Raw genomic sequence first — 25,048 nt, forward strand, 5'->3', positions numbered from 1 at the left:
TGAGTAGCAGAAATAATGTGCACGGTATTGGGCCTCTGCTTCACTTCTGTGTTTAATCACCCACAAAGGCAATTTATTGCCCTGTATACTCCTCCACTATGAACATTAGCCATTAAATATACCTTTGACTTTCTTAATCATAAAACCCATCAGCTCATGAAATCTCAGAACTTGTCGCTTTGGCCGCCAATAAATCCCCAATCCTCAGGGCCCTGGGAGAGGGGTTTTTAAAGTGCTTTCCTTAATGACAAACAAAAGGGAGAGAAGCCCCGGGGCTGCAGCTGCACTTACATAGACGGTGCGGTAAGGGACACCAAAGAAGAAAACAGGGATGGCCAACTTAATCTCAGATGAGCTTCCATCGTCTACTTTAGGGGTTTTGGTGTCATTCTGCCAAAATGGATACATGAGCTCCCTGGGCTGAGCTGTCAAGAGAGATGTTGGTTAGGTGGATTAGATGGCAGCCTGTGTGCCTCTTCCATTTGGCAAGCTACTTCCCTCCCACCCACTAAAGCCAGCTTGTCTGAGCATGGTTTACAAGCCAAAGGCAAGGTAAATGGTCTTTCCATTCTGAGTCTATGCTATAGGCATGGGATGATCTTCTAGCCTCTGGGAAAAGAGAGGACAAAAGGGACACAGTCTCCAATTAAGACAGAGGCCTATGTGCTTTCTTCCCATGTGTCCATGCATCAGAGAGACCAGTGGTGACAGTGTGGGAAGGAAGGTCCTACCACCATGGGCGCCACGAGGAGCTCTCAGGGTACAGAGCTGACCTTTACATCTGGTGTGCCTGAGGAGGGCTCTCCTCATGAGAAGATGACCAGATGCAGAGAAACGTGGGTGTAGCCACAGACCCTCCTGATCTAAGAATTTTACTATTTACTAGGGCCATAGTGGCAGCCTTTGCTAAGATGCCTTTCCTTCCTGCCACACAGCAGAAGGCATCAGAGCCCAAGAGAAATAATAATTAGAAGCAGCACAAAGGGAGGAGGAAAGGGTTGGTAGTAACTGCCTGTGAGTGACCTTGACTGAGACCGGCCCAACGAGCCCTGGCCAGCTCTATTCACAAAAAGCAGACATGGGATCATCCAGCAGAGGAAGGTGTGTGTGTGTGTGTGTGTGTGTGTGTGTGTGTGTGTGTGTGTGTGTTGAGAGGAGGGCTGGGGTGCAGAGTTCTGGAATTTCTTATATAAACTCTTGTAAGGAGTGGCCAGACTGGTGGGAAAAATAAGATAATGTCTCCAAGGCCTGCGCTACTAAGGACCCAGGACAACTGCACCTCTGAAATAATCTACATGTCATGTCTGGTGTCACTTTCCTCTGCCTCTGCTCCTTCTTCTTTCAAATGAAAGTTGGACAACAGAACTGTTTTCTTCCTTTGAACATTTATCTTTAGTTTTTTGGGAGTGGAGTGTTGGGCCAAGGCCACGGCCCTTCAGAGGCCTATGCCCAGTCTCAAGTCAGTCCTCTCTCTCTCTCTCTCTCTCTCTCTCTCTCTCTGGGAAAGTCCCGCTTTGCACTGATACAGCTGAAAGGATGGAGAGGAACTGATCCAGGCCAACTCTACCCCTTGGGGAGCCTTTTAGTGAGCAGACAACAGCCCCTAAAAAGAGCTCACAGAGCAGACAGAGAGCAGCTGGAAGGCCAGGCAAAGCTGCAGCTCCCTAGTTCTGGAGTGAGGAGTTGGTGCAGGTCTGCCTAGACAAAGGTTCGATCTGTCTGGGGACAGCATCCCCAAGAGTGGGGGAACTGGTCCATGCATTAGCATTTGCACATTTTCCCCACATCTCAGAAGTTTCTGGGAAGCTGATTTCATCTTCAAGCCAGTGATCTGTGTTTGATATCACAATCAGCACTTAGGAATCACTGATTTACATTACGGTAACAAAGTACACATTTCTAGAAGACTGAAAACTTCAAAACATTATTTGCCATCCTTACTACAGCATTAAACCTAGGTAGGTACTTATTAAATTTGAAGGTGATAGACCATCTTAAATTGTAAGTGCATATATAGTCCAACTGCAGGTTTGTCCTTTATGGGGAGCTTTTTTTGGGAGTCATGCCCAGTATGGAAAAGGGTTCCAGGTCATATGGCATGGCAATCATTTCCATGCAAAACTTAATTGCTATTTTGTACAGTATTGGGCAATCTCTCTGGAGAAGGGACAGCCAAAACCCCCTTTTAAGGACACAGAAAACACTGGCAATGGAGACCCAACTTCTCTCTCTCTTCCAAAATCCTTCCCTTAGTTTGTGACTTCTGACCAGAAATAGCAGTTAAAAGTTTTCCTTCTTAAGAATATTACAGATAAGTACATCTAATACCATACAACCTCAATGAAGATTTGTTGAATAAAATAGAGCACTCAACAAAAAGGAGCAGGCATAAACAACAGTGATTTTCATCTCTATTGAAAACAGAACTATTGGCAGCAAGGCCAATAGATAGTGTCAGAGTTAGCAACAGAAACACTATCCTTACCCATGCTGTCTCTAGACTGGGAATGACACAATAAATACAGTTATATTTCCAGGATTTTTTTTCTCTTTCACCAAAGAAAATTATACTTCCTTGGAGAAGAGGTAGGAGATGGAGCCACTGGGATTACTGTAGGGAAATCATCCTCCTGTTACTATGGGTTACATCCTACAAATATTGATTCACCCAATTCTAGGGCAATGTACCTGATGTTTAAAAAAGAAGGTTCCTCTAAGACCTGGGACCGTGCAGCAGTTGAACTTAACAAAGAAAATACAGGTGCTTTGGAAAATTAGTCCAAAGAGATCAAGACTTGCATTCATTGCCTGTGTTTCTAATCTAAAAATCCATGAACAGTGATAGGAAGATGTACACATGGTCCTTCACCAACTTAAGAGAGATATAAAGAGAAGAGAAGGGATCATGAGGGATGAGGGAGTTAATTCACTTATTTTATTTGCACCTTTAAATTGCTGCCTGATGCCATAGGTTCATGAGACACGAGACATCAACACCAAGTCTACTGGGCAACTTCCTACCTTTGAGTTAAAATAAGCTCACTCCTTAAAGTCTCCAACATTTGTTAAATGGCTAAATGGGGATTGATGATGACGGAGGGGATGGGCACCCTCATCTCCTGCAAGTACTTGCACTAGAATTAGTCTATGTTATTTTAAAGGCCTTCATTGATATATACAAATTGTATTCAAAGTTAAATAAGAAAAAGTGAGCATCATTGAAAGTTAATGCAGTTTTACCCTTGACAACAGAATTTAATTTACTTTTTTTTTTTCTTGTTGTATCTGCAGACACATATACACCTGCCCTTGCAATTATGGTGCCAACAAAAGTGCCTCTTTATAAATTCAAGAGCATGCTGATCAAGAGCTTCATGAGATTCTGTCGTACTCACCTTGGTGCTGTACAAGTGCGAAGATGAAAGAGACCCAAATTCTAAGTAATGATGAATAATTCATCCTGGAATTTTAAAAAGAAAAAGGAAAAAAAAATCCCCTGCTTGCCAGAGTAAATAGAACACCAGGTGTGTTTGGTGGCAAATCCCAAGACACACCACAACCATCACAGGACAAATTCACATCCCAACACCGATGGGTCAGAGTTGTTGTTAATTCCCAGAAGGCTCACAGGTCCTCTGAGTTCAACGCCTAGGGAACAAAGTAGATCCCCCCAGAAGAAGGCTGTCTAGAAGTATAGATCGTTGGGGAGTTAGATTAGAGTAATGCAATGAGCAAGGAAACGGTGTCTACTCCTCAACTGATAACGGAAAACTGCTCCAGAAATGCAGGTCTCAGTCTGGATCTCTGGGACTCTAACTTCTGTAAGACCCAATTCTCCTAACTTTCACAGGGCCTTTCCAATCAGAATCCTGGAAGTGCTGGTTAAAATACCACGTGTTTCTCCAGGTAGGAGGACGCAGAGTATGCCATCCCCTTCTCAGTGACAAGGAGCTAATCCATCATTTTACTGCCCAGACTCACAGGTGGCCCAAGACTGTCCACTGACGTTGCACAGTGAAATGGATGATCTATGGCTACTTTGGTGATTAAAAAGCAGCACACCAGAGTGACTCCTTGGAAATACAACGGGAATAGAACCCCCACACGCGAGCAACTCTCGTTAGTTCCAGGAAGTTAATTAAAAGAAGAAACAGCACAAAACCGAACTCGTTTGCATGTTAATTTACAATCAGTTGAGCGCGGGCGGCTTTACCCTCTGTTAGGAGCGTGGATGGTCTGCGCTGCTCCAAAAAGCTGATATGCAAGCACACATGCAAGCTCCAAGTTCAACGTGCACCTGCTTGAGAACCAAAGTGCAGACCAGGAAACCTGCTCCCAGCAGCATTCTTAAAGATAAACACCTCCTCTTTATCATTCGAACTTATCAGAATCTTTCCGCCAAGCTTTTAGGAAAAAAAAAAAAAAAAAAAAAAACAGTGGCTCTATACTGTGAGTCTCACGGCAAAGCCTCAGTTGTCAAGCGTGCACATTGAAGTCTCAAGCACATAGTAGAAACACTAGGCAGCTTTGCTGAAGATGGCAGAGGGCTTCAGCAGGTATCACACGCAGCTCTAGCAGAGGCAGGTGCCGTGCAAGCTTCGGGGGTAAGGCCTTTGGGGGACCAGGGTGGAGAGCAGGAGTGAAGAGGGATCATTTAGATATTTATATTTATGAAAAGCGCCACTGACCTGTTCTGTCGAGACTGGAGGGATTGGGTGGAGTATTAAGTCAAATCTTGGTTGAGTCTGAAAAATTTAGGTATGAGACTTCACGTCGGTTCTCCTCGTCTTGCTGCCAATTATTTCTGATTCCTGAAATGATGTCCGAATCCCATACTCTTAAAACCAAAAATTCAGTTGCTCCTGCACTAGAGTCGGGGGGTGGGGTGGGGTGGGGGAAGAGTTGAGTTGCAATCGAGTTGCTTTCTATTGATTAAGGAAAAGTAAATCTGAAGATCGGTTTCAGGATTGCGTAGAGAGGCTCTTTTCCTGAAAAACTAGACCTCCCCCCTCCTTTAAAGGAGAGAGAGGGGGGAAAAAAAAAAAAGGAAAGTGGATTCAGATGGAAATGTCAGGTACTGGGAGCTCTCTGATCAGAATCACTGCACTGAAAAACACAAAAGAAACCCTCCCTTTCCCTCTTTGTACCCAAAAGAAGGTAACTGTCTAGCTTTACAGAATTAGCATGGGAGTGAACCCAACAAAGGGGCTCCCCTGCTCACAGTTAAGTGAAGTCGGTTTTCTACTAAAGTTTTCTTTCTCTCTTTCTCTTTTTCTCTCTTCCTTCCTTCCTCCCTTCTCCCTCTTCCTTCTCTCTGTTTTTCTTTTCTCTTCTTCCTGACTTTCTTTTCTTCCTTTCTCATCTCTTCACATACAGGCTCTACACTGCTTTTTTTCCTCCTTACAGGTATGTATAAAATATTTAAAGAAACTTTTCCAAATGTGTCTAGGTTTTATTCCTACTGTCTCTGCTTCATACACAGAGTCTCGGTAGCATTTTCCAGGGAAGGGAAACTATGCCCCTGAGGGTCTGTACAGGGAGAGGGTACAGGCTTCTCCTGATGACAACGTCCAGGGAGGACTCTGGAAGGCAGTTCAAACAAAGGGAAACTGTGTTCAGCTGGATGCTTGCAGGATTCTGGTAAGCTAAATCCAAGCCCAAGTGATTAGCCCTGGACGAATGGACTCAGTAGGTTGCACACACACACACACACACACACACACACACACACACAGTGTGCACGTGCAGGTAAGGCACCCACGCACACCCAAGCACACACCTATGTAAGAATAATAATTAAAGAAGAGATCGTGAATTTGGGAGGGGGAGTCTGAGGGAAGGAGGGAGAGGTAAGAGCAATATAGACCCAATCCTCATGTACAAAAATCTCAAAGAAAAATTTAAACACTTAGAAGACTGCAAAATTGCTGTTGTTACCACCAAATTAAGATACTCAAAGTGGAATTCATTAAACAAAAAAGAGAAGTAATTTGGATGCAGCAGGAAAGGTTCTCTTGTAAATCAAATCAATGGGAATTTTAAATATGTCCAAGTCTTTCTCTGGCCAGACACTGAAATGTTGCCTGGACCAGAAGCAAAATGAATCAAAACAACCCAGCTTTGCATATGCTGTGCTAAAAGGACAAGAGTGTTAGGAGAACCAGGTTTATACCATAAGTTTTCCCATCCTTAGCCAAAAACCTGTGATAATTGTGGAGGCATTGCACAATGCATTTATTCTTTCACTGGTAATGTGAATTCTCCCCATAGACCCACTTACAGACACTGAATGGATCCTTTCTTCCAAAAGGCACATGTTTATGTAACAAAGACATAGGTTTTTGGTGCCTGTGATAATAGAATTAAATTCAAGTCCAAGACTCACCTACAGCAGCATAGGCCTTGCCTGGTCCTGATTAAACTTTTTAGTCCAGTCTCATCAGACCTAAGTGTCCACAGGCAAAACAGGGTCTTAAAAACTCTGCTGATGACATATACTAATTGCTTCAGTTTCCTTTTTTCATGCATCCAAGGGTGTTTCTATCTCAGCCCTTTTGACCCACATTAAATTCTTTATTCTTCTTGAGGTGGGACTGCTGCTGGGACAAAGGTCATGAGAGCAGACCCAGATTCACAAGATGGCAGCATGAATGAATAAGAACAGCTTCAGCGGCCAATGAGCACCAGGCGCTTGGGAAGAGGCTGGTCTGGCTCTTTGCTTGCTGAGCAGGAAGCTGGTCAGTGGGGGCAGCGTGCTCTGGTTGCACACTTGGTGGCCACAGATGGGTGAATAACAAAAGTGTCTATTCATGGCAAGACTCATTTGGTTGAAAGTGTGAGGTACATAAAGATCCCTGCCAGGAGTCAGACTGGGGATGGATGAAGTTGGCGTGGGCTGGTGCCAGTTACCTAAGACGCCCATGCTTTACAGACATGGCACAGATTGATGCTGCTTCTTAATGGACAGAAAGGACACTAGGGAAAGAAACCAGCAATAACAAATTTCCCTAAAAGCAAGTAGAACAGTTGTTATGCACAGAGTGTTTGTTTTGTGCTCAGGTTTCCGATACCCTTTCTGTGGTCGATGGGTGCAGCTGGGAGATGACGCAAGATGTCCTGTTAGGAAGGTTTTGCTCCAGAGACTCCTGTTGCCTTACAAGATTCTATTAGGTGCTTGCAGCAAGTAGCTCTACTACATAGCATCAGGGCCTACATGGGCAAATGCATACATATATATGTGTATATATATACATATATAATTTACATATGTATATACATATGCATAGTGTATGATTCATTATGGTACATATTTATGTATAGTCTATGTGTATACATAAAATTATATATAAATATCTTTATATACACAGTCATGTGCCACATGACAATATTTATGTTCACAATAAACCACATGTACAACAGTGGTTGCAAAAGATTACACCACCGAGTTATGTTGTAGTCATCTTAGTTTGTGTAAGAACTCTGTGACATCTGCATAAGAACAAAATTGCCAGCAATATATTTCTCAGAAAGCATCATCATTGCTAAGTCGGGAGATATGTAATGGGGAGATGTCCCCAAAGATGTTCCCTCCATTTGACTTCTCAAAACTTCTGGGCCCTCAGATACATTCCACTTTACTGCACTAGCACCTAAATTTCTCCCTGTGCACAAACATAATAGAAAGGAATTTCTCCCACAAGACAGCAAATTACCCAGCTTAAAAGAAGCTCCCACCTCATCTCCTGATTGCAAGACTGAGGCTTGAGGTGTAGTCTGACTTAGCCAGAGTTATGAAGATCTGAGAAGAAGGGGCCATAATCCCAGAGGAGCTAGCACACTGGCTTGGGGTGAGTGGGGGAGAACCTAAGGGACTGAATTCTGAGGATGCTCAGCCAAGGAGGCTGTGTCTTGGCACAGAATCAGGGGGCTTCGTTGACTCTAGAGATGATGGCATTAACACTGGGTCAAGGACTCCAGGGAAGGCTCAGGCATTCACTTGGAGTCTGGAGAAAGTAATGTACCAGATCCAGTAAGACTGAAGAGACAAAATGACTGTGGCAAGTGGCAAGAAAAGGCACTGGAAGGCTCTGTGAGGTAAGCACACTAGGCCAGGCGCCTCTGACCACCAGCGAGACCTACTGCTCGTGTAGGAAGCCAGGAGGCACCAGGAAGCTGAGTGTAACTGCAGGCACTGATCACAGACTCTAGCTCTTTGGTAGCCATGGAAACAGTGAGTCTCCGAAGCAACAAGACCAGGGGATGGCACTCTCCTGCCTGAAGCTTGGAGGGAAACAGAGGCTAGAATTCTCATGACAGAGAAGAGATCAGAGTAAGAGTCAGGGGGATCTGAGCTACAGACTGCTCCGGGGATGGTTAACAGATCACGATGGCCAAAGAGAAGCCAGAAAGCCACCAAGGGGTGTGTGTGCTATGCTCATTCTGAAAAGCAGGAGAATGATTAAAGAAAGGCCAAGAGCAGTGTCCCTCATCAGTTGTGATGTCCAGGCCTGGTGGCACAGGCCTGGAATCTCAGTTACTTTGGAGACTGCAATAGGAGAATCTCAAGTTCAAGGCTTTTCTGAGCTTTAAAGTGAGCTCAAGGCCACTTTACGGGCCACCTAATGGGATACCTTCTCAAAATACAAAGGGAAAGCAGGCCTGGGGAAGCAGGACAGTGGTACGGTGCTTGTCTAGCATGCTTGAGACTCAAGATTCAAGCCCCAGTCTCACTGAAAAGAACCAGCCACACTTTTATCCACTTCTAGACCCAAATCTAGAATTTGATGGCTGAAAAAAATAAGTGGTCCCCAAAAGGAAGGACCCTGCAATGACATGGCAAATATATTCTTGCATGATTCCCCCAGATCCTCCGAATAAAGAGAGTACAGACTTGGAAAAGGGGCTTTCTGGACATGTTAAGCACTGGTGGATGGGGGGGCGGGGCGGGGGCCGGTTCAAGTCAACATCGACAGCCAAAGAGCCTGAAAGAGTGTAGTCTGTAGAACCCAAGGAAGAAAAAAACAAAGTCCTGGCAAAGCTCAGCTAACAGGTGTCTGCAGACCCATCTAGGCGACATTTTCCCAGTTCTGAATGCAACTGAAAGCCTGTGAAACAGTCCCCTCCCCCTCCATTGCACCCAAGGCAGTGAATACAGAAGAGGATTGCATTCTGGGCTTGGGGGGGAATCAGTTTATCACAATGACTATCACTCTAACAGCTGAGGGGTGGTGGGTTCTGTCCTATCTCCACTCAGGATGGAGGCTAGAGACTGGCTGTGAGCTATGACGGGCTCATCAGAAGAGCAGCTGCTTTGCCAATAGGTTCTACTTTTCAGAACCAACTAACGCGCGGCTTCAGGTACACTAGGAAACACTGGGTGTGAAGATCAGCAACAGCTCCTACCAGGTGGAACAAACAGCCACACACTTTCACAGTTTTATCCCAGGCCTATGGGAAGTCTCCCGCCGCTACAGTTTAAGTATTGATTTGGCAGCACGGAAGTCCATGTTGAAGCTTTGTTTCTCAATGCTGCAGTGGTGAGAGTTGGGCCTCAGGAGAAGTGTTTGGGTGGTAGAGTTTTAGGGGCGGAGCCTCATGAAAGAATCAGTACTGTCCTGTGAGAGCAAGTTATAAGCCTGCTAGGACAAGACCCCGTGAGAGCGAGTTGTCAAAGCCTCTGCCTTCTCTGTCCATTCTCTCTCCATGCTGTTCATAATGCCTGGAACAGCATAAGGCTGCCAGAAGCTGAGCATGGTCGGCATTATGCTCTTGGACTTGCAGTAAAGACGCCTGGAAACCTCTTCTTTATAATTTATCTGGTCTCTGGTGTTCTGTTACAACAACAGCCAATGACCAAGACACCACCTTCTTTCATAGTGTAATGCAAAGTGTTTCATACCATCTGGCTCTCCCAGAATTACCACACTGATTCACTACATAGTAACCAACGTCAGCATCCTGGGCACTAAGGAGTCAGGGATGGCAGCAGGTTAGATGTCTTGGTACCATATGTTCTAGAAGGTTAAATATAAATCCCCGAGTTGCAAGGGTACTGTTTTAATAATAAAACTTAAAAAAAAAAAAAAAAAAAAAAAAAAACCGGGTGGCCAGGAACACCTCCTCCAAAGTGAAAGGCAAAGCACTTACTTGTAGTGCAAAAGGATTTCCTTCTTATTTGTGGACAAATGGATTGAACTAGAAATGATCATAATGAGTGAGTTAACCCAGAAGCAGAAACAGTCAAATGGTATATACTCACTTATATCTGCACACTAGCCCAAGGGGCATGTCCCAGGAAAGTCTTCACTTACCAGGAAACTGGGACAGAGGGGAGGACATCCTTTTGGGACTCTAGATGAGAGAAGCATGGGAGAATGGCAAAGTAGAAGGATCCAGAGGGTCCTAGAAACCTACAAGAAGAGCACTATGAGAGGCAGATTTGGGCCCAGGGGTCCCGCTCAAACTATGGAACCAGCCAAAGACCATATAGGCAGTAAACTTCAAACTCCTACCCAGATCTAGCCAATGGTCAGAACATTCTCCACAGTTGAGTGGAGATTGGGGTCTGACTTTCACATGTACTCTGGTGCCTCATATTTGACCATGTCCCCTGGATGGGGAGACCTGGTGGCACTCAGAGGAAGGATAGCATGCTACCAAGAAGAGACTTGATACCCTATGAGCATAAACAGGGGGAGGAAGTCCCCCTCAGTCACAGTCATAGGGGAGGGGAGTAAGGGGAAAATGGGAGGGAGGGAGGAATGGGAGGATACAAGGGATGGGATAACAATTGAGATGTAATATGAATCAATTAATAAAATAAAATAAAGAATTTCCTTCTTTGTTTATGTCTTTGGGTTCTGAAGGCCACGTGTTCCAGACAGGAATATTGCTCCAGCCCTCCCAGGCTGAGAGTGGGAATAAATTCTGCAGCAGCTCCAGGCTACGGCGCAAACAACTTTGCCACTTGGGCCACAGGTCCAGCTGACCCTTTGATGTTGGAAATGTTAGTGGTAGAAAGAGATGAAATGGGTAGTTCATAGCAAAGCCCGGTGGTTAAACTGCAGTGCAGGCCCCTGGTGTTTGGCAGGAGGGTCACGCCTCTGGCAGCAAAGAGAGCTGCCTCTTCAAAATCAGTTCCTGGCATGTGACTTGAGGCCCTCTGATGGAGTGTTTGCCCAGCAGACAAATGGCCACGTGTTACTTTCTCTCATGATCTGAGGCCCATTAGACCCAAGGTCCACACGCAGGTAGACCCCAGCCATCTATCATAGGAAGGAAATGAAACACTGAGAACAGTCTCAAACAAGCTGCCTAACAAGGTAGCTCAGGCTCTGTCACCAGCCACAATGGTACCAATACCCTCGCCCCAGATCCCAGATCTCACATCTGGCCATGTAAATGAAGGTATATATGACAGTCTGAGGTAAAGTTGGTATAGGCAATGTGTGTGTGTGTGTGTGTGTGTGTGTGTGTGTGTGTGTGTGTGTACGTGCATGTGTGTATGTGCAGATAGATGGTAGCTGTATGACAGTCTCACATGTATGACTTGTGTGATGCTTTTGAGGATTCTCATGAGAACGTTGGTGACTTTAAGAGTGAGAAGGAGACATCTTCCCAGTGTGTGGAGCTTTGGGTAACACATTGTGTCGTGTACTTTGTACTGAAGGAGAAGTGTTTTGAGGAGCCAGTATGTACAAACACAGAGGCAGTGCTGAACCACATTTGCCAGCTGGACAATGGTTTGAGAAGTTGGAAAAAGCCAGGACGAGGAGGCTCGGAATGGAGACTTGCGAATAGACAGAGGGAATGAACACAAAGTGTGAAGAGCTTTGTGCCATCTATAAACACCCACGAGAGCATCTGCTATGGAAAAGGGCCTCAAGAGACAGAGCCACTCAGCCTGCCGGTGTGACGCGGGGCTTGTCAGTGTTGGAACAACGGGTGCATTTACAAGATGGCCACAGCCCTGAGGGTGGGGGTGGAAGGGGCCAAGAGTATGAACGCCCATTTAACAAGGCTTCTATAGTGCCTCTGATCTTCAAATGGTCAATCTGTGGATGACAAAGTGCAGCTGAGCCCCCTGATACGCCACTGCTTTTCAGGGACAGTGACTGACCTCTTGGTGGCAAAGTGATTGAATTGAACCACTTTTGTCGTGGAAGAGTGAGCAGAGATAAAGCCCTAGCTTAAATATTTATAGTTTAGATATGAAGTGTCCTTCAGAAAGGCTCGTGTATTCAAGGCTTGGTCCTGATGCTAGCGCTGTTCAGAGGTAATTCTTTGGAGAGGCAGCTAGATCCTGAGGGCTCTGACACTGACTAATGCTCCACGGGTTTAACATGTTTTAAAGACTATTGGGAAGTGTCAAGAGCTGTGGAGGTTGGAGGAAGTACATCACTGGGCAGCATGGCATTAAAGGGCACATCCGGTCCTTTCTTTCTTCCTTTCAAGAGGCAAACAACCTCTGCAGCATGCTCCTGCCACTATGATGGTCTACCTTACCCTACGGCCCAACTCCACAGTCCAGGCAATCTGTGAACTGAAATGTGAAACTGCTTCCTTCTCTCAGGTGCTTGCCACAGTGATTAAAAAAAAAAAAAAAAAAAAAAAAAAAAAAAAAAAAAGCCTGCCTAATGCATACAGGCGTGCTTTTCTTGCCCAGAGGCTCGTGCCTTGGAACGAAGGCTTGCAGGATGCAAGATCCTGAGCACCCTTCCTAGCAAAAGGCACTGAGAGTCTGAGTTCCCCCTCGTAGTGGATATGGGTTAGACCATAAACAGCATGGCTGAGCTGATGACAGCCCAGGTGAGCAGTGACGTGAATTGCTTAAGAAGCAGGTGTGGCAGGTATAGATTATACTCCCTTAGCAGAGACCAGGGTAAGAACCCATGGGAGCACAGTCTATGGCACACGGGCTCCTCGTGGCAGGCCTAGCAGACAAGATGAACAGGAACACGCAGGGCTGTGGTTACAAAACGGGTTTGAGGAGGAATAATCAAGTAGAGCTCAGTGTCTTGTTCTGGTGCCTCTCGGTAGGATTTTGCCTCATTGCGACCAAGGAACATGTGTGACAAAGCCCAGACTGAACAGCATCTGGTTACTAGCGTCTCAGCATAGTCACAAATTAAAGTTCGGAGACCAGCATACGACGAGAGCTGCGGATGAAGGAAGTCTACAGACACCTTATGGCCCGGCAATCAACTGAACTGCCAGGGCAGCGTACATCACTACCCCTACCTTGGCTCTTCCCAGGTCCCCCTCAGAAGCAGAGGAGATTCAGAGCCTAGAGCGGACTGTCCCAGCTATGCTTGGGGAATTAGAGCTGGTCTTGCTTTGGGTGGATAATGGTGAACAAGTGAAGATGCTTCTGTCAGGTCTTTCAGTGATTTCCAGGAGACCTGAGTACGGCGAGTGGACAGCCCCAATAGCCAGCCCTTCAGTGTCCACACCACGCTCAAAATGGGGTTATGTTCTTGTTCTTCTGCCCTGATAACCAAGAAGATCACTGGTAGAGGGCCAGAGGCATTTCTGCTCCAGGTAAGGCTCAGCTAGCAAGACTTCCTTGCTCTAGAACACTCCTTTGGATGGGGCCACCTTTGATGGATCTGTAGTTCAGTTCTGCCCCATCCTGATGCTTCTGGGGTTTTTTCCAGGTGTTATCCCCCCACAACCTGCCCCTCCACCATTATATCTCAATTTTTGCTTCCCAAGACATTGAAACTGGGATGTTGCTGCCTTGAATTCCATCCAAACTTTGTATTTTCAGAATGCACTTATTTCTACCACTTATCTGGTGACTAGTGAAGTCCATCCCCAACCCCCTATATCTAGCTGAGACAACTATTATCTAAGACTACACGTACATTTTCCCTAGAAAGGAGTAATAACACTTCCTCAACGGAGAATACAATTGGGTTCCTGGGATTTCTACAGAACAGACTATAGCACCAAAACCCCCAAACGGAAACCTCCAAGAGTCTCACATCTACGAGTACACCTCTCTTACTGCCTTTAGATCTTCACTCCTGGTCCTCTTGGTTGACCATGTAATCCTGGCTAGCTTGGCATGTGCTGTGTAGAGAGGATAGTCTCAAACTCACAGAGATCCATCTGCTTCTGCCTCCTAGGTACTAGGATTAAAGGCAAGCAACACCACAGCCAGTTAATTTTATTTTCTTTATTGGTGTGTGTGTGTGTGTGTGTGTGTGTGTCTCACACACACACACACACACACACACAGAGAGAGAGAGAGAGAGAGAGAGAGAGAGAGAGAGAGAGAGAGAGAGAGAGAGAGAGAGAGAGAGAGAGACTGTGTATATGGAGGCTACAGGACAATTTTCAGGAGTCAGCGCTCTCCTTCAACCTTTATCTATATAGGTTCCGGGAGCAGGCTGCCATGCTTCCACAGCCTGTGCCTTTCCCTGCTGAGCCAACCTACAGTCTCAGTTTTTCATGGTTAAAAACAGATTTTTTAAACCCAATGTAATACTTCCAAATTTTTTCATATATTTCAGAAGATCATGGTGACAATATTTAATTGCACTGCATCTATTGAGTTTATATGATAAAGCAAATGTTTTAGGATTCTACTTTTTAAAAATTATTATGTCCCCCTAGGTTCTATTTCTTTCTGTTCTGGCCACATTTATGTTTTATATTCTGGGTCTAGGCCCATGTTCATATGAAAAATGTGATGTTGGACCTTTGAAAATCACAGTGATTTGCTTATTAATATTTATTTATGAATCAGAATATACCCCTAAAGGCTCATTAACAAAAGGTGTTCATATCTGAAATTTTAGTCATTTTCTAAAACCAACTTAAGCATCTCTACTGGAAAAATTCATTATTATTCTGTGGTGTCAGGATGCAGGCAGGTGGGTCCTTTACCACGGTGCTACCTTCCTAGCAGTGGCCAAGCAGTTGAAATGGTCAGTTCTAGGTAGACTCACGTAACTGAAACCCAGAATCGGTGTCATTAAGATACCCTTGCTTGTGAGCACACGGAGCTTGGCTGGGCACAGGCTCACCATGTTCTCCATCCCCTCAAGGAATGGCACGTGGTTCTTCTACAAGACTCCTCAATGGGACAAGAGTCAGCTCTGACAAAAGTTTATTATAGACCATAAGCACAGGATCTGCTTTCCAGGGTCACTCGGATGAAACGAAGTGCTTACACGCGTTAAGCCTAAGTAACGCTTGCCCCTTCTGTGGCAGAGATGAAATCTCCAAGGCCAAGTTCCAGATGGTTCTCAGGGTGCATGACATGTGCGGTTCATGGCAATGAGGGACGTGTCAACGTGATGTGGTGGAGAAACATCAAATAAATTAAGTACAACCTTCGGTGCCTGAGGGGCGTTTCTCCAACAGCTAGATCTTAAGTATTCTGATGTAATCACCTAACCCACTAACTGACAGACTCAGAATCTGAAAGACAATTCAGAGTCTGTGGAAACTGTGGCCAGTGGGGCCTGGTTGAGGAAGTGTGACATGGGTGGCCTGCCTCCCCTGGCTCTATCTTGACCTGGCCTTCTCCCGCTGCTCCTCTGTCACTTTCACCCAGCATTGTGTTCTGTCTCCCCAGGAGCCCAGAACCAACAGAGCCCATTGGACTGAAGTCTCTGAAAAGTTTAAACTAAAATAAATTCTTCTTTACTTATGCCAGGTTTCTTGTCACAGCAGCACAAAGGCTGACTGATACCAGTCATGACGTCTGCATTGTGTTGAATCCAAGGACCCAGATCTGCAAAGCCTGGCTGGGAAGGTGATCTTATTTGCCAGGAGTCCGCAGTATCAAGCCCAACCACAGCCAAGTCTCAGACACCACAGGGATCTGCCAAAAACTAACCTGTTGCAGCTTTAGGTTATTTTGTTTTTGCTTTATTGACACAGGGTCTCGCTGTGTAGTCCTCTCTATATAGACCAGGCTGGTCTCTAATTCATAGAGATCCACCTGCCTCTGCCTCCCAAGTTTTGTGATTAAAGGTTTGAGCCACCTTGCCTGGCCCTTCATATGTTAATTTTGTACTGGGGAATAATTTGATACTATCTATCAAAATGACAAACTCTCTGACCTCTGATCTAGCTGCCTTAAATATGCAAATACGGATTATAGACGATTTCAAACATACAAAAGAACGCGTGCTGCTCACAGCAGCACACTGAAACCAGCAAGGGGAGGGTGCGGGGCGGGGGGAGGAGAAACTTAACCGGCAAGGAACAAGGTACCCATCAGATACATCAGTGCACGCAATGAATACTTACATGGTACAAAGAGGCTAAGATGAATCTGTCTAACTAGAGAGACATCTCCAAGATAGAGCTTGTGACAGTGTATAATCTCTACCCTTTTCTGTGTAAGACAAAAGCAATTAGAATGTGCATTTGGATTAGCCATTATTTGTGTAAACTCTGGGAGGAGGAGACAAGGAAAGAACAAGACACAGAAGCAGTAGAGCTGTTACAACAGGGCCTTTCAATGTCTACTTTCCTTTCGTGGCTTGATTTTTTTTGAACCTTGTGGAAGTTTCCTGTTTGGAAATTAAGTTTGAACATCCTAAGTCATGTTGTCTCTTTGTAATGTAAAATAGGAGACTTAGAGCAAACTGAATTTCAGTGGACACAGCTCACATCACCCCTGCTGTGTTTCCTGAGTAGAGCAGACACCCTCAAATGTGCCCGTGCCGTTTTCCCCTTTAGTTCGTTCCTGACTATGCCACGCCTACTCTCACACAACACTGAAATTGTGTTACCTGGACTGAAAAGCACCCACGGATGAGGAGGCTGCAAAGGACTCCACATTCAAGCTGCACTGGGATCAGTTTGGCTGTTCTAAATCCTACGGGCCAGAACAGATAACCTGTCTCCTCTATTTTGCAGGCAATATAAATATTCTCCTTTTTGAAAGCCTGGGAGGAACAGCAGTGGCAGCCTAATCCATTGATGGGGCCCCACTGGGCTGCAGACATATTCTTCCCTTGATAATCGCCATTTGTAGTTCACTTGGAACACTGGGGTGTCCTTGACATTCATCTCAGTAGGGACTGAGTGGCCTCTCCCACCTCTGGCTCCACTGAAACCAAGGATGACCTGAGGTTAAAACCAAATAACCAGTCTCCTTACATCACATCACCAGCTCGTCTAGTTTCTATCAAGAGCATCAATGACAAGTACCCAATATGGTATTTCAGAGAAGCATGGATCTCAGAAGATGGGTACCAAACCACAACTGTGGAGTTGACAGAGGGGGGGGGGGTCTATGAGCCTGGACTGAGCTCTATCAGGGGTTGCAGTGAGTCTGCTCCAGAGGGAATCCGCACTGAACAGGGTCTCACCGGAGTGCTCTGCAGCACCCGAGAACAGCAATGGACGTGTGAGTTGGCGGGCAGGGTTTCAGCACCAGGTCTACACACAGCTGTCAACCAGCTGGAGCCAAGTGTCACTTACCAACTGTGTCGCTTTGGACATAAATAACCTATCTGTGCATACATTTCCTTCATTAGGGAGAAAACAGGCACAATAGCGCCGCCTCAAAGGTCAACAGGAAGAGCAATGGGAGTTCCTTTTCCAGAGGGGCTGGAAAGGGACAAATGACCTCAGGGGTCACTCTGTGACACTAGTAACTGGAGCAGGCACAGCAGATTCAGGTGGAGGGCTGGATGCCGAGACGTGTATCTACCTTTTCAGTGCATGGAGCAGTAAAAGATAAATAGTAATTAGATATAATTCAACCCAAAAGTTGAGCATAGGTGTTCTTCAAAATCTGAACAGGAAGCGGCAATCACCTTCAACAGAGGACATCTGCACGCTTCCGAAGCTGAGCGAACTTCAGGGACACGGTGATCTTCTAAGTGCAGAAGCACACTCTTTGGCCCTTAATTCTCAAAAGAATTTTAATTCCTAGCAGCTTACCAAGAAATTACTGATAATCAGATAAGGATAAAATGCCCCCAACACCAAACTTGTAGAAATTATCTTTTGAAGAAAAACTGATCCTTGAATAAAAACTGGCAAATCTGTACTTTACCAAGATGAAACTTTCAATCTTATCCGATGAGGAGGGTGTCAAATGGAAAGCTGTGTCTCCAAGGATGAGAAAGCTCTGTACAAAGTATGTTAGAAATCCAACCTTCTGCTAACAGAAAACTAAAAACTTTTTTTTAAACAAAAATTTTAATTGAGATTTTTTTCAACCTCAGCAAAATTCCCATTACATTTGGCAAGATGGCCAGACTCTCCCTAGCTTAGGCGAATCCCCCCGGAAGGCACGCTCAGAATCACTGTTCACCTTTAGCTGTGTAAAAACAACCACATATCTTTACCCAGAAGAAACACCAAGAACACAAGAAGTAAATGGACTTGAATTTTTAATTTTTTAAAGATTATCTCTCTATATATATTAATAAAAAGTGCAAAGAATAGACCTTCATGTTTAAATTATATTCTAAAATAAAATATATATATATATTTATATTTCCATTAACTGCAGGAGACAACTGTAAAGGGCCTGGGAGTCCAGTCCCTTTCTGTTACTACAATAAACATACATTAAGGAAGCACCTATGAAAACAGTAGATTTCACAACATTTGGGAACACAGAGCTTCTGGGTGTTCTTTGAAAGCAGTTTGTTTGCATTTCTGTCTTACATGAAATGAAGGAAAAAGTCAAATTCATCAACAGAAAGGACAGTATGAAGAATTACAGAGCATCCTGGAGTCATGGTCTACCTGCCCTAGCGCCTAAGCTGCAGTGTGAAGAGCCACACTCACAGAAGTGACTGGTGGCAAGGTGACCAACACTGCATAACCAGGTGTCCCCTGCTCCCAGCACGGCTGGTGGGGTGACATGGCTGAAAAATCTCAGTTGGAGTTGCATTAGCTCGAGCAGCTCTTTCTTTTTCTGAGTGTAGCATTACGGCCCCCTCAGCTGTAAAGGTCTCCAAGAACAAGGGGGCACTCGGCTCTGCTGCTTTCTTCTGCATTTATGGCAACGGGCTGCAGAAACAAGGCAACTGTGGACATTCCTTTCTTTTAAAGCAATCTACTATGATTATCTCAACAATTGAAAACTAACAAATCCATCTGGACCACAGCGTTAGCAGCTCCACCCACGGGAGACCCCTTGGTTTGGATTTAGCTTTCTTGTGTTACTCTTTTCCTTTTCCACAACTGAGAAGGCTTTCTACTCTAGAAAGGCATGTTCTACCTGCTGTACCTGAAGGCACAGCTCTGTAATGCCACTGAGGACAGCATGGCCTCCTAACTGTCAACAAGATGCTCCCACTCAATCTGATGAAGTCCGTATTGAAATACAGACGAGCATGATGCGTGATGTGCAGACTCAAAGGTCCATGGTCCCTTCCCTCCTCCTTCTGGGTCTGTTATAAAAATAATTTTGGTTATAAATGTCTACACAGCACCGATTTTATTTCAAAAGCAGCTTCTTTACCCAGCAACCCAAATGGATCTGTAAATACACATGCTCAAACAGCTTTTCTCATTTCTTCCTGTAATTCTAAAAGGCCAAGGATTGTATCTGAGATTTTCTTTAATTGGAAATGATTCGGCAATTATTCAAACCAAATTACAATGCCCTAAAAATACCTACACCAGTTGGATTGGATGAGAAATTCCCTTTACATGCAACTGTAATAAAGGATTAGGCCTGCAGGAGATAAACACTGTTGTGTAATAACAGAAGATATGAGTCTCAAAGAGTAAAAAAGCCTCTCTTAAAACTCTGTCATATATAAAATATCCCATTGTGACCAAAGTCTAAGTGCTCACTCTGCCTTCTGCCGTGGGACGGTAGTGGCTCCAAAGTTCAAAAATAAGAGTGCATCTGTTTTCCCAGGCTGACAAAAGCAGCGTCTCCATTACAGTTTCTCTCACAAACTCCTCCGCACTCACGCGCACATACACAAAGCAAACACAGTCTTCATTTTCGTGACACTGTTGCCACACTTTCTTCCCCCAATTCCCAAAAGTCTGTCAAGAAAATGCGATTGCAAAGTAACTGTCCTTGTCGAAACCGGCCTGATCCCCACTGCTCATCTGTAGGATTCTGAGACAAAGTCTGCAGACAAAGATGGCTTCGCTCATCTTTCTAACCCTTTGGTTTTTGCCCTTACTGCTGCGGCGAGGGCAGGCCTGCCTCAGGAGGCCTGCGTCAGCAGCTTCAGAGACGCCGCACCTGAACTGCATCAAGAGAACACACGCCTGCCACATGGTGGAGGGAACGGAAGAAACCAACTCACAGGAGTCACCCAAAAGAAATCATATAACAAAGGTTAAAGGTCAAAACAAAACAAAAAGCCCTCCAAAAAAACCAACCAGGTTAACAGTTACATTTGAAAAAAAAAAATTCTCCGCTGCCTCCCATGAGTAACCAAATCAAACAAAATCAACAAAAAACAAACAATAAAAACAACCAAAAACCCAAATCTCTATACAAAAGAAAGAATTTACATCTAATAAACAATGGATGGAAGGAAAAAAAAAGATTTCAGAGTAGGAGAGTAGGTGAGGGGCTGGTGCTAAAGGACACGTGTTTTATATACATTTCTGCAAAAACACCTGGCAAGTTTTGACACTGAAACTTCACTCAGAGATTAGGCAAAACTCTTTCCACAGGGGACCAAAGTGAAATACAAAACAGCTGTTCAATCATGACATCACAAAGTCCCAAGAAAAAGGCGGGAACTACAGTTCCCTGTGATTAAAACCTCTCACTTTAGAGACAGTGCAAGGACAAGCGCTTCACTCAGATGGACAGCACGGGCAGGAAAGCCACCGAACTCACTCTCTGCCAGTCTGCCCTCTTCCTTCACATGCCTGGCCACTGCACCAGTGGATTCCCTGCTGTGGAGTGCGTACCTAGAACTCTCGGGCTCTTCCGGTTATTCCCAATGGCTTATGTGATAAAGCTGTCAGGAAATTCATACACTAAGCATGAAGAAAAGACCACGACTCCTGTTAGAAAATTGGAGTGACTGATCTAGCGCCCAGGGGCTACCAGGGTGGGGCAGCGGCACAGAGAGGTGACAGGGTTCAGCCCTGCCTTCCAGAACAGCCTCTTCGGGTTTAACACTCCATCTACTTCTCTTTAAAGCCTAACAGAGTTCCTGAGATCAGAATCAGGTGGAAGATACTTAAAATATTCAAAACCATTTAAACATGGGAATGAGAGGAGGGGAAAACAAAACACAACAACAACAAAACCAAGTTAATTATAAACAGAATAAAACTACCAGGTAAGAGTGTACAAGTCAGAATGAAAGCCAGAACCCCAGAAGGGAAAGGAGGAGGGTGGGGAAGGGAGAAGCAGATGGACATGCTGGCCTTCTGGGGTAGAGCCCGTCTCTGCATCTGAACGCTGTGCACCACCTCTCTGAGGGACCACGCTGTCTTTGTGCCTAGCAGGAAAGAAGGAAAGAACCCAGTGGCTGACAAATCTCAGCAACACAGTAAGAAGTCGGTGATTTCTCTGTCATCTTTCATGAGAGAGAGAGAGAGAGAGAGAGAGAGAGAGAGAGAGAGAGAGAGAGAGAGAGAGAGAGAGAGATCATAAAGACTGGAGATGCAGCCAGGTCTGCTGAACTGAGCTGAAGAAATCTGTGGTAGAAAATACCAAAAACTGTCCCCTACCCATTCTAGGGGAAGAAAATATACAAAACCCCCTCCAAAAGCTAAACAAAAACCAAAACAAAACGGAAATGTCCTTCCTCCTAAGGACAAACACACTGGAAACAAACACCCTGCAGGAAGTCCTTATGTGAGTTTTTACAAGGCTGGTAGAGGTTATTTTGTTTTTGATTCCACAAAAATTTTATCTCCATCCCTAATGCCAAAAGAGTGCAGTGCTCGGGAGCTGTATTTCATCTCCTCGGGGCCGAAGGGGGCCTCGTGGTCAAAGTAGTAGAGCAGCATGCTGCTTGTAGGCAGCTGCACCAAGGTTTTCAGCTGTCTCTTCAGCTCTGCTACTGTCTGGTCCAGGCGGATGCTCATCTCTTCCACTTGGTCATTGAAGTGGACTTCCACTTTCGCACTGCTCTGAGGCCTTAGGTCTACTTCTGCCAAGGGCTCCAACTTCCCGTATTTCGTAATGAGTTCATGATACCTAGGAGTAGAAAAAGAACAATGTCGCCTTAACTACTTACAACACACAGGTAACCTGCCCTGCTACCTCAGAATCTTCTCTCATCTTGTTTATGGCTGTCCTTCCCTTCCTACATCTAGATCCAGCTTTGAGGGACTGTTGTGGGCTCCATGTCCTGACATAGCTGCTCTGCTGAGGGCACAGTAAAGCCATGTCCTCATGGATAGAGGCGCTGCTCCTGAAAATGTCTCTGCTCCTAACAAACCAGCTTAAAAGGGCTGAGGATGTCTCTCAGTTAAGAGTGGTTATCAAACACACATGAAGACCTGGGCTACATAAAGCAATGTACCATGAATTCATGTAACCCAGCACTGCAGAGGTATAACAAGGAGGACCAGAAGTTCAAGGTCATCCTCAGCTACACAGCAAGGCCAAGGTCAGCCTTGGCTATATGGGACCCTGTCTCAAGCAATTGGGGAGGAATGAATATTTTGAGAAAGAAAACAATATAAAGAATCGGGTGCTACAAAGGCAACAGAGAAGAGACCAATCCCCCCACAGACTGTGTTTTTTTTGTTTTGTTTTTCTTTTGGAGGCAAGGTCTCTCTGTGTAACTAACTCTGGTTATCCTGGATGGCTGAGTGGTGTGTGTGTGTGTGTGTGTGTGTGTGTGTGTGTGTGTGTGTGTGTGTGTGTGTGTGTGTGTGTGTTTTACCACTGAGAAAGGAAAATGCCTAAGTACCTGTTTCTTGGTAATACAGGGGGAAGGTAGGGAAGCAGTTTCTGGAAGCTCCAAGAAGCTATAACTTATAGAACAATATGTATTTCAACTATTACCCAGATCTTTCAAATGAAGTCTTGTTTGAATGTCCCAGCTTGGCCTCAGGTAAATACAAGACAGTTATGAAAAGATCACAGAGTCACTCCTGGAAAAAGACAACCATATATAAAGATATTCTGCCATCAGGGCAGGGATGAAAGACAAAGCACAGTAAGAGGACAGTGGATTGCAGAAGTGATGAAGCATCCCATCATTAATTCCTACATGGACACTCTGTCTGCACTGCCAGCCCGGGAGGAATTAAGTCTGATTCGATGGAGAGTGTTGGGCAGTCTCCTGCATACCAGACAAGGGGAAGGATTCATTATCATTTTTGCCATAACTAAGATACGCCAGAGTTAATTAAGGATCAGAACTCCACAGTCATGTAGCGTTATGCCCCAGCTCTCCCACCCTACTCTGCCTTCTACTCAGTACAATTGGTTCATAATAAGGTTAGTGGAACACTAATGACACAGTAAGACTTTGTGCTGAGAGATGGAGGGGAGAAGTGGGGTGTAGTAAAAATAACACAGGCCCTGACTTCCAAGTCTGTGTTGTGAGTACTAGGATGATTTTGCGGCTCAAACTGTCCTCAGGATCTGCTTCCTCATTAGCAAATGGAGGATGCCAAGTCCTGCCCTTCGCAACTGAAAGGCAGACATAAATAGAACAAGCGGTGAGCAACTCCCTGTACATTTTGTTCATATACAGATCAAATATCCACATTAGACCCCTGCTGCCCTGGAGCTTACAGTGAATCATATATATGCCTTAGAAAACCCAAGACTGAAGTCTCCTCGGGAGGGACTCAGAGAAGGGGCTGGTGTGACACAGCGGCCTGCAGAATTGTCTCCCAATGCTTGAGCCAAGATTAAAACAAGCAAGAAACAAAACCCAAACTGTGGCGGCGGCAGCAGCAGCAGCAGCAGCAACACAAGAATGGAGGTATAACCTCATGGTCAAAGCCCTTTCAAATGAAGCCCAGACCTCTGTAGGGTATGGTCAGCAGATCAAGAATCAGATCTTCAGGCCATAGGAACCACTGTGGAGAAAGAATGGAGAGAGAGAGAGACAGAGACAGAGAGAGAGAGAGAGAGAGAGAGAGAGAGAGAGAGAGAGAAAGAGAGAGAGGGAGAGAGAGAGCCTTCCTCACTGAAACACAGAGCCAGGGATGAGGGAGCCAGCCAGGTTAAGGAGGAACCAGGATGGAGAATAGCTCCAGAGATCAGAAGTCTGTCTGTCTGTCCACATCAGGACACCAGGGCTTCAGTGAAGGCAAAGCAATCAAGCACAAGAGGACACAGAAAGCCAAGTGAACAAAACCACCAGGACCTGAGGTTACAGACGTTCCCACGACGCAATCTTTCCCACAGCCCCCTGTCATGTGCCCTCACACTCAGAGACGGCTCTGATCCTGCAACTGAAACTCAAAAAATGACAGCGGGACCCATGCGGTTAAACGAGCTGACCCCTCAACTTAAAGAAATGTTTCTCCTCCAGACTACAGAGAAGTAGAAGCAAGAGCAACACCGGCCCCCAAACTCCTCTTAGAAGGGAGAAAAGCAGCACAAACCAAGGAGAGCTAACAGCATCTGTCGCACACTATAGAGGTGTAATTAGAGCCTGTTCATTAGCCTGACGCTTCAGCGCTCAGGTGGACTGAGAACCCAACCTTTACTGCAGGCCATCGTCTCTCCTAGGTGGACCACCTCAGTGGCTCCCTGTAGTAACGAGCACCGTTCAAATGTCCTCTTTCGATTTGTCTATAACGGCTCCTTTACTCTTCTCCCCATGTTTTAAAGTGTCTCACCATGTAGTCCGTGTGGCCTTGAGCTTTAAGATCCTCTGGTCTCAGCCTCTATGCCCTGTGGTTGTGGGGGTGAGTGTGCCTCATTTCTCATCTGCCACACACACCTGCATTGTCCTGTCACTTGATCTCTCTCTGTCCAACTGCCTCCATGGCAGAGCTTCCTTTCTTGATTAGCTTAAGCTCTAGACCTTTCCACCTGACTTCCTCAAGGGTCTCAGTTTAACAGACTCCCATTAACTACTTCCTGTCACCTTCATAGACAGCACAGCATCTAAATTTTCTCTATCTCGTTTGTATCACTGGAGGAACAAGGTAC

At 45.3% G+C, this 25,048-nt stretch overlaps 1 protein-coding gene across 3 annotated transcripts in view; it reads right to left on the reverse strand.

The window, feature by feature from the left end:
• The window catches only part of LOC127198342 (tubulin-specific chaperone cofactor E-like protein), a 138,509-nt gene that overhangs the window by 66,939 nt on the left and 46,522 nt on the right, over positions 1-25,048 (reverse strand). For 2 of the 3 annotated variants that reach the window (XM_051156243.1, XM_051156242.1), the window contains exon 8: positions 20,994-22,120. In XM_051156243.1, the coding sequence (XP_051012200.1) occupies positions 21,802-22,120 (319 nt within the window). In that variant the 3' untranslated portion in view covers positions 20,994-21,801. Of the gene's footprint in view, positions 1-291; positions 426-3,395; positions 3,461-20,993; positions 22,121-25,048 lie in introns of those variants that run through there. The other variant, XM_051156244.1, reaches the window with a different exon arrangement.

Source organism: Acomys russatus, chromosome 14, assembly GCF_903995435.1.
Source record: "Acomys russatus chromosome 14, mAcoRus1.1, whole genome shotgun sequence".
NCBI lineage: Eukaryota > Metazoa > Chordata > Mammalia > Rodentia > Muridae > Acomys > Acomys russatus.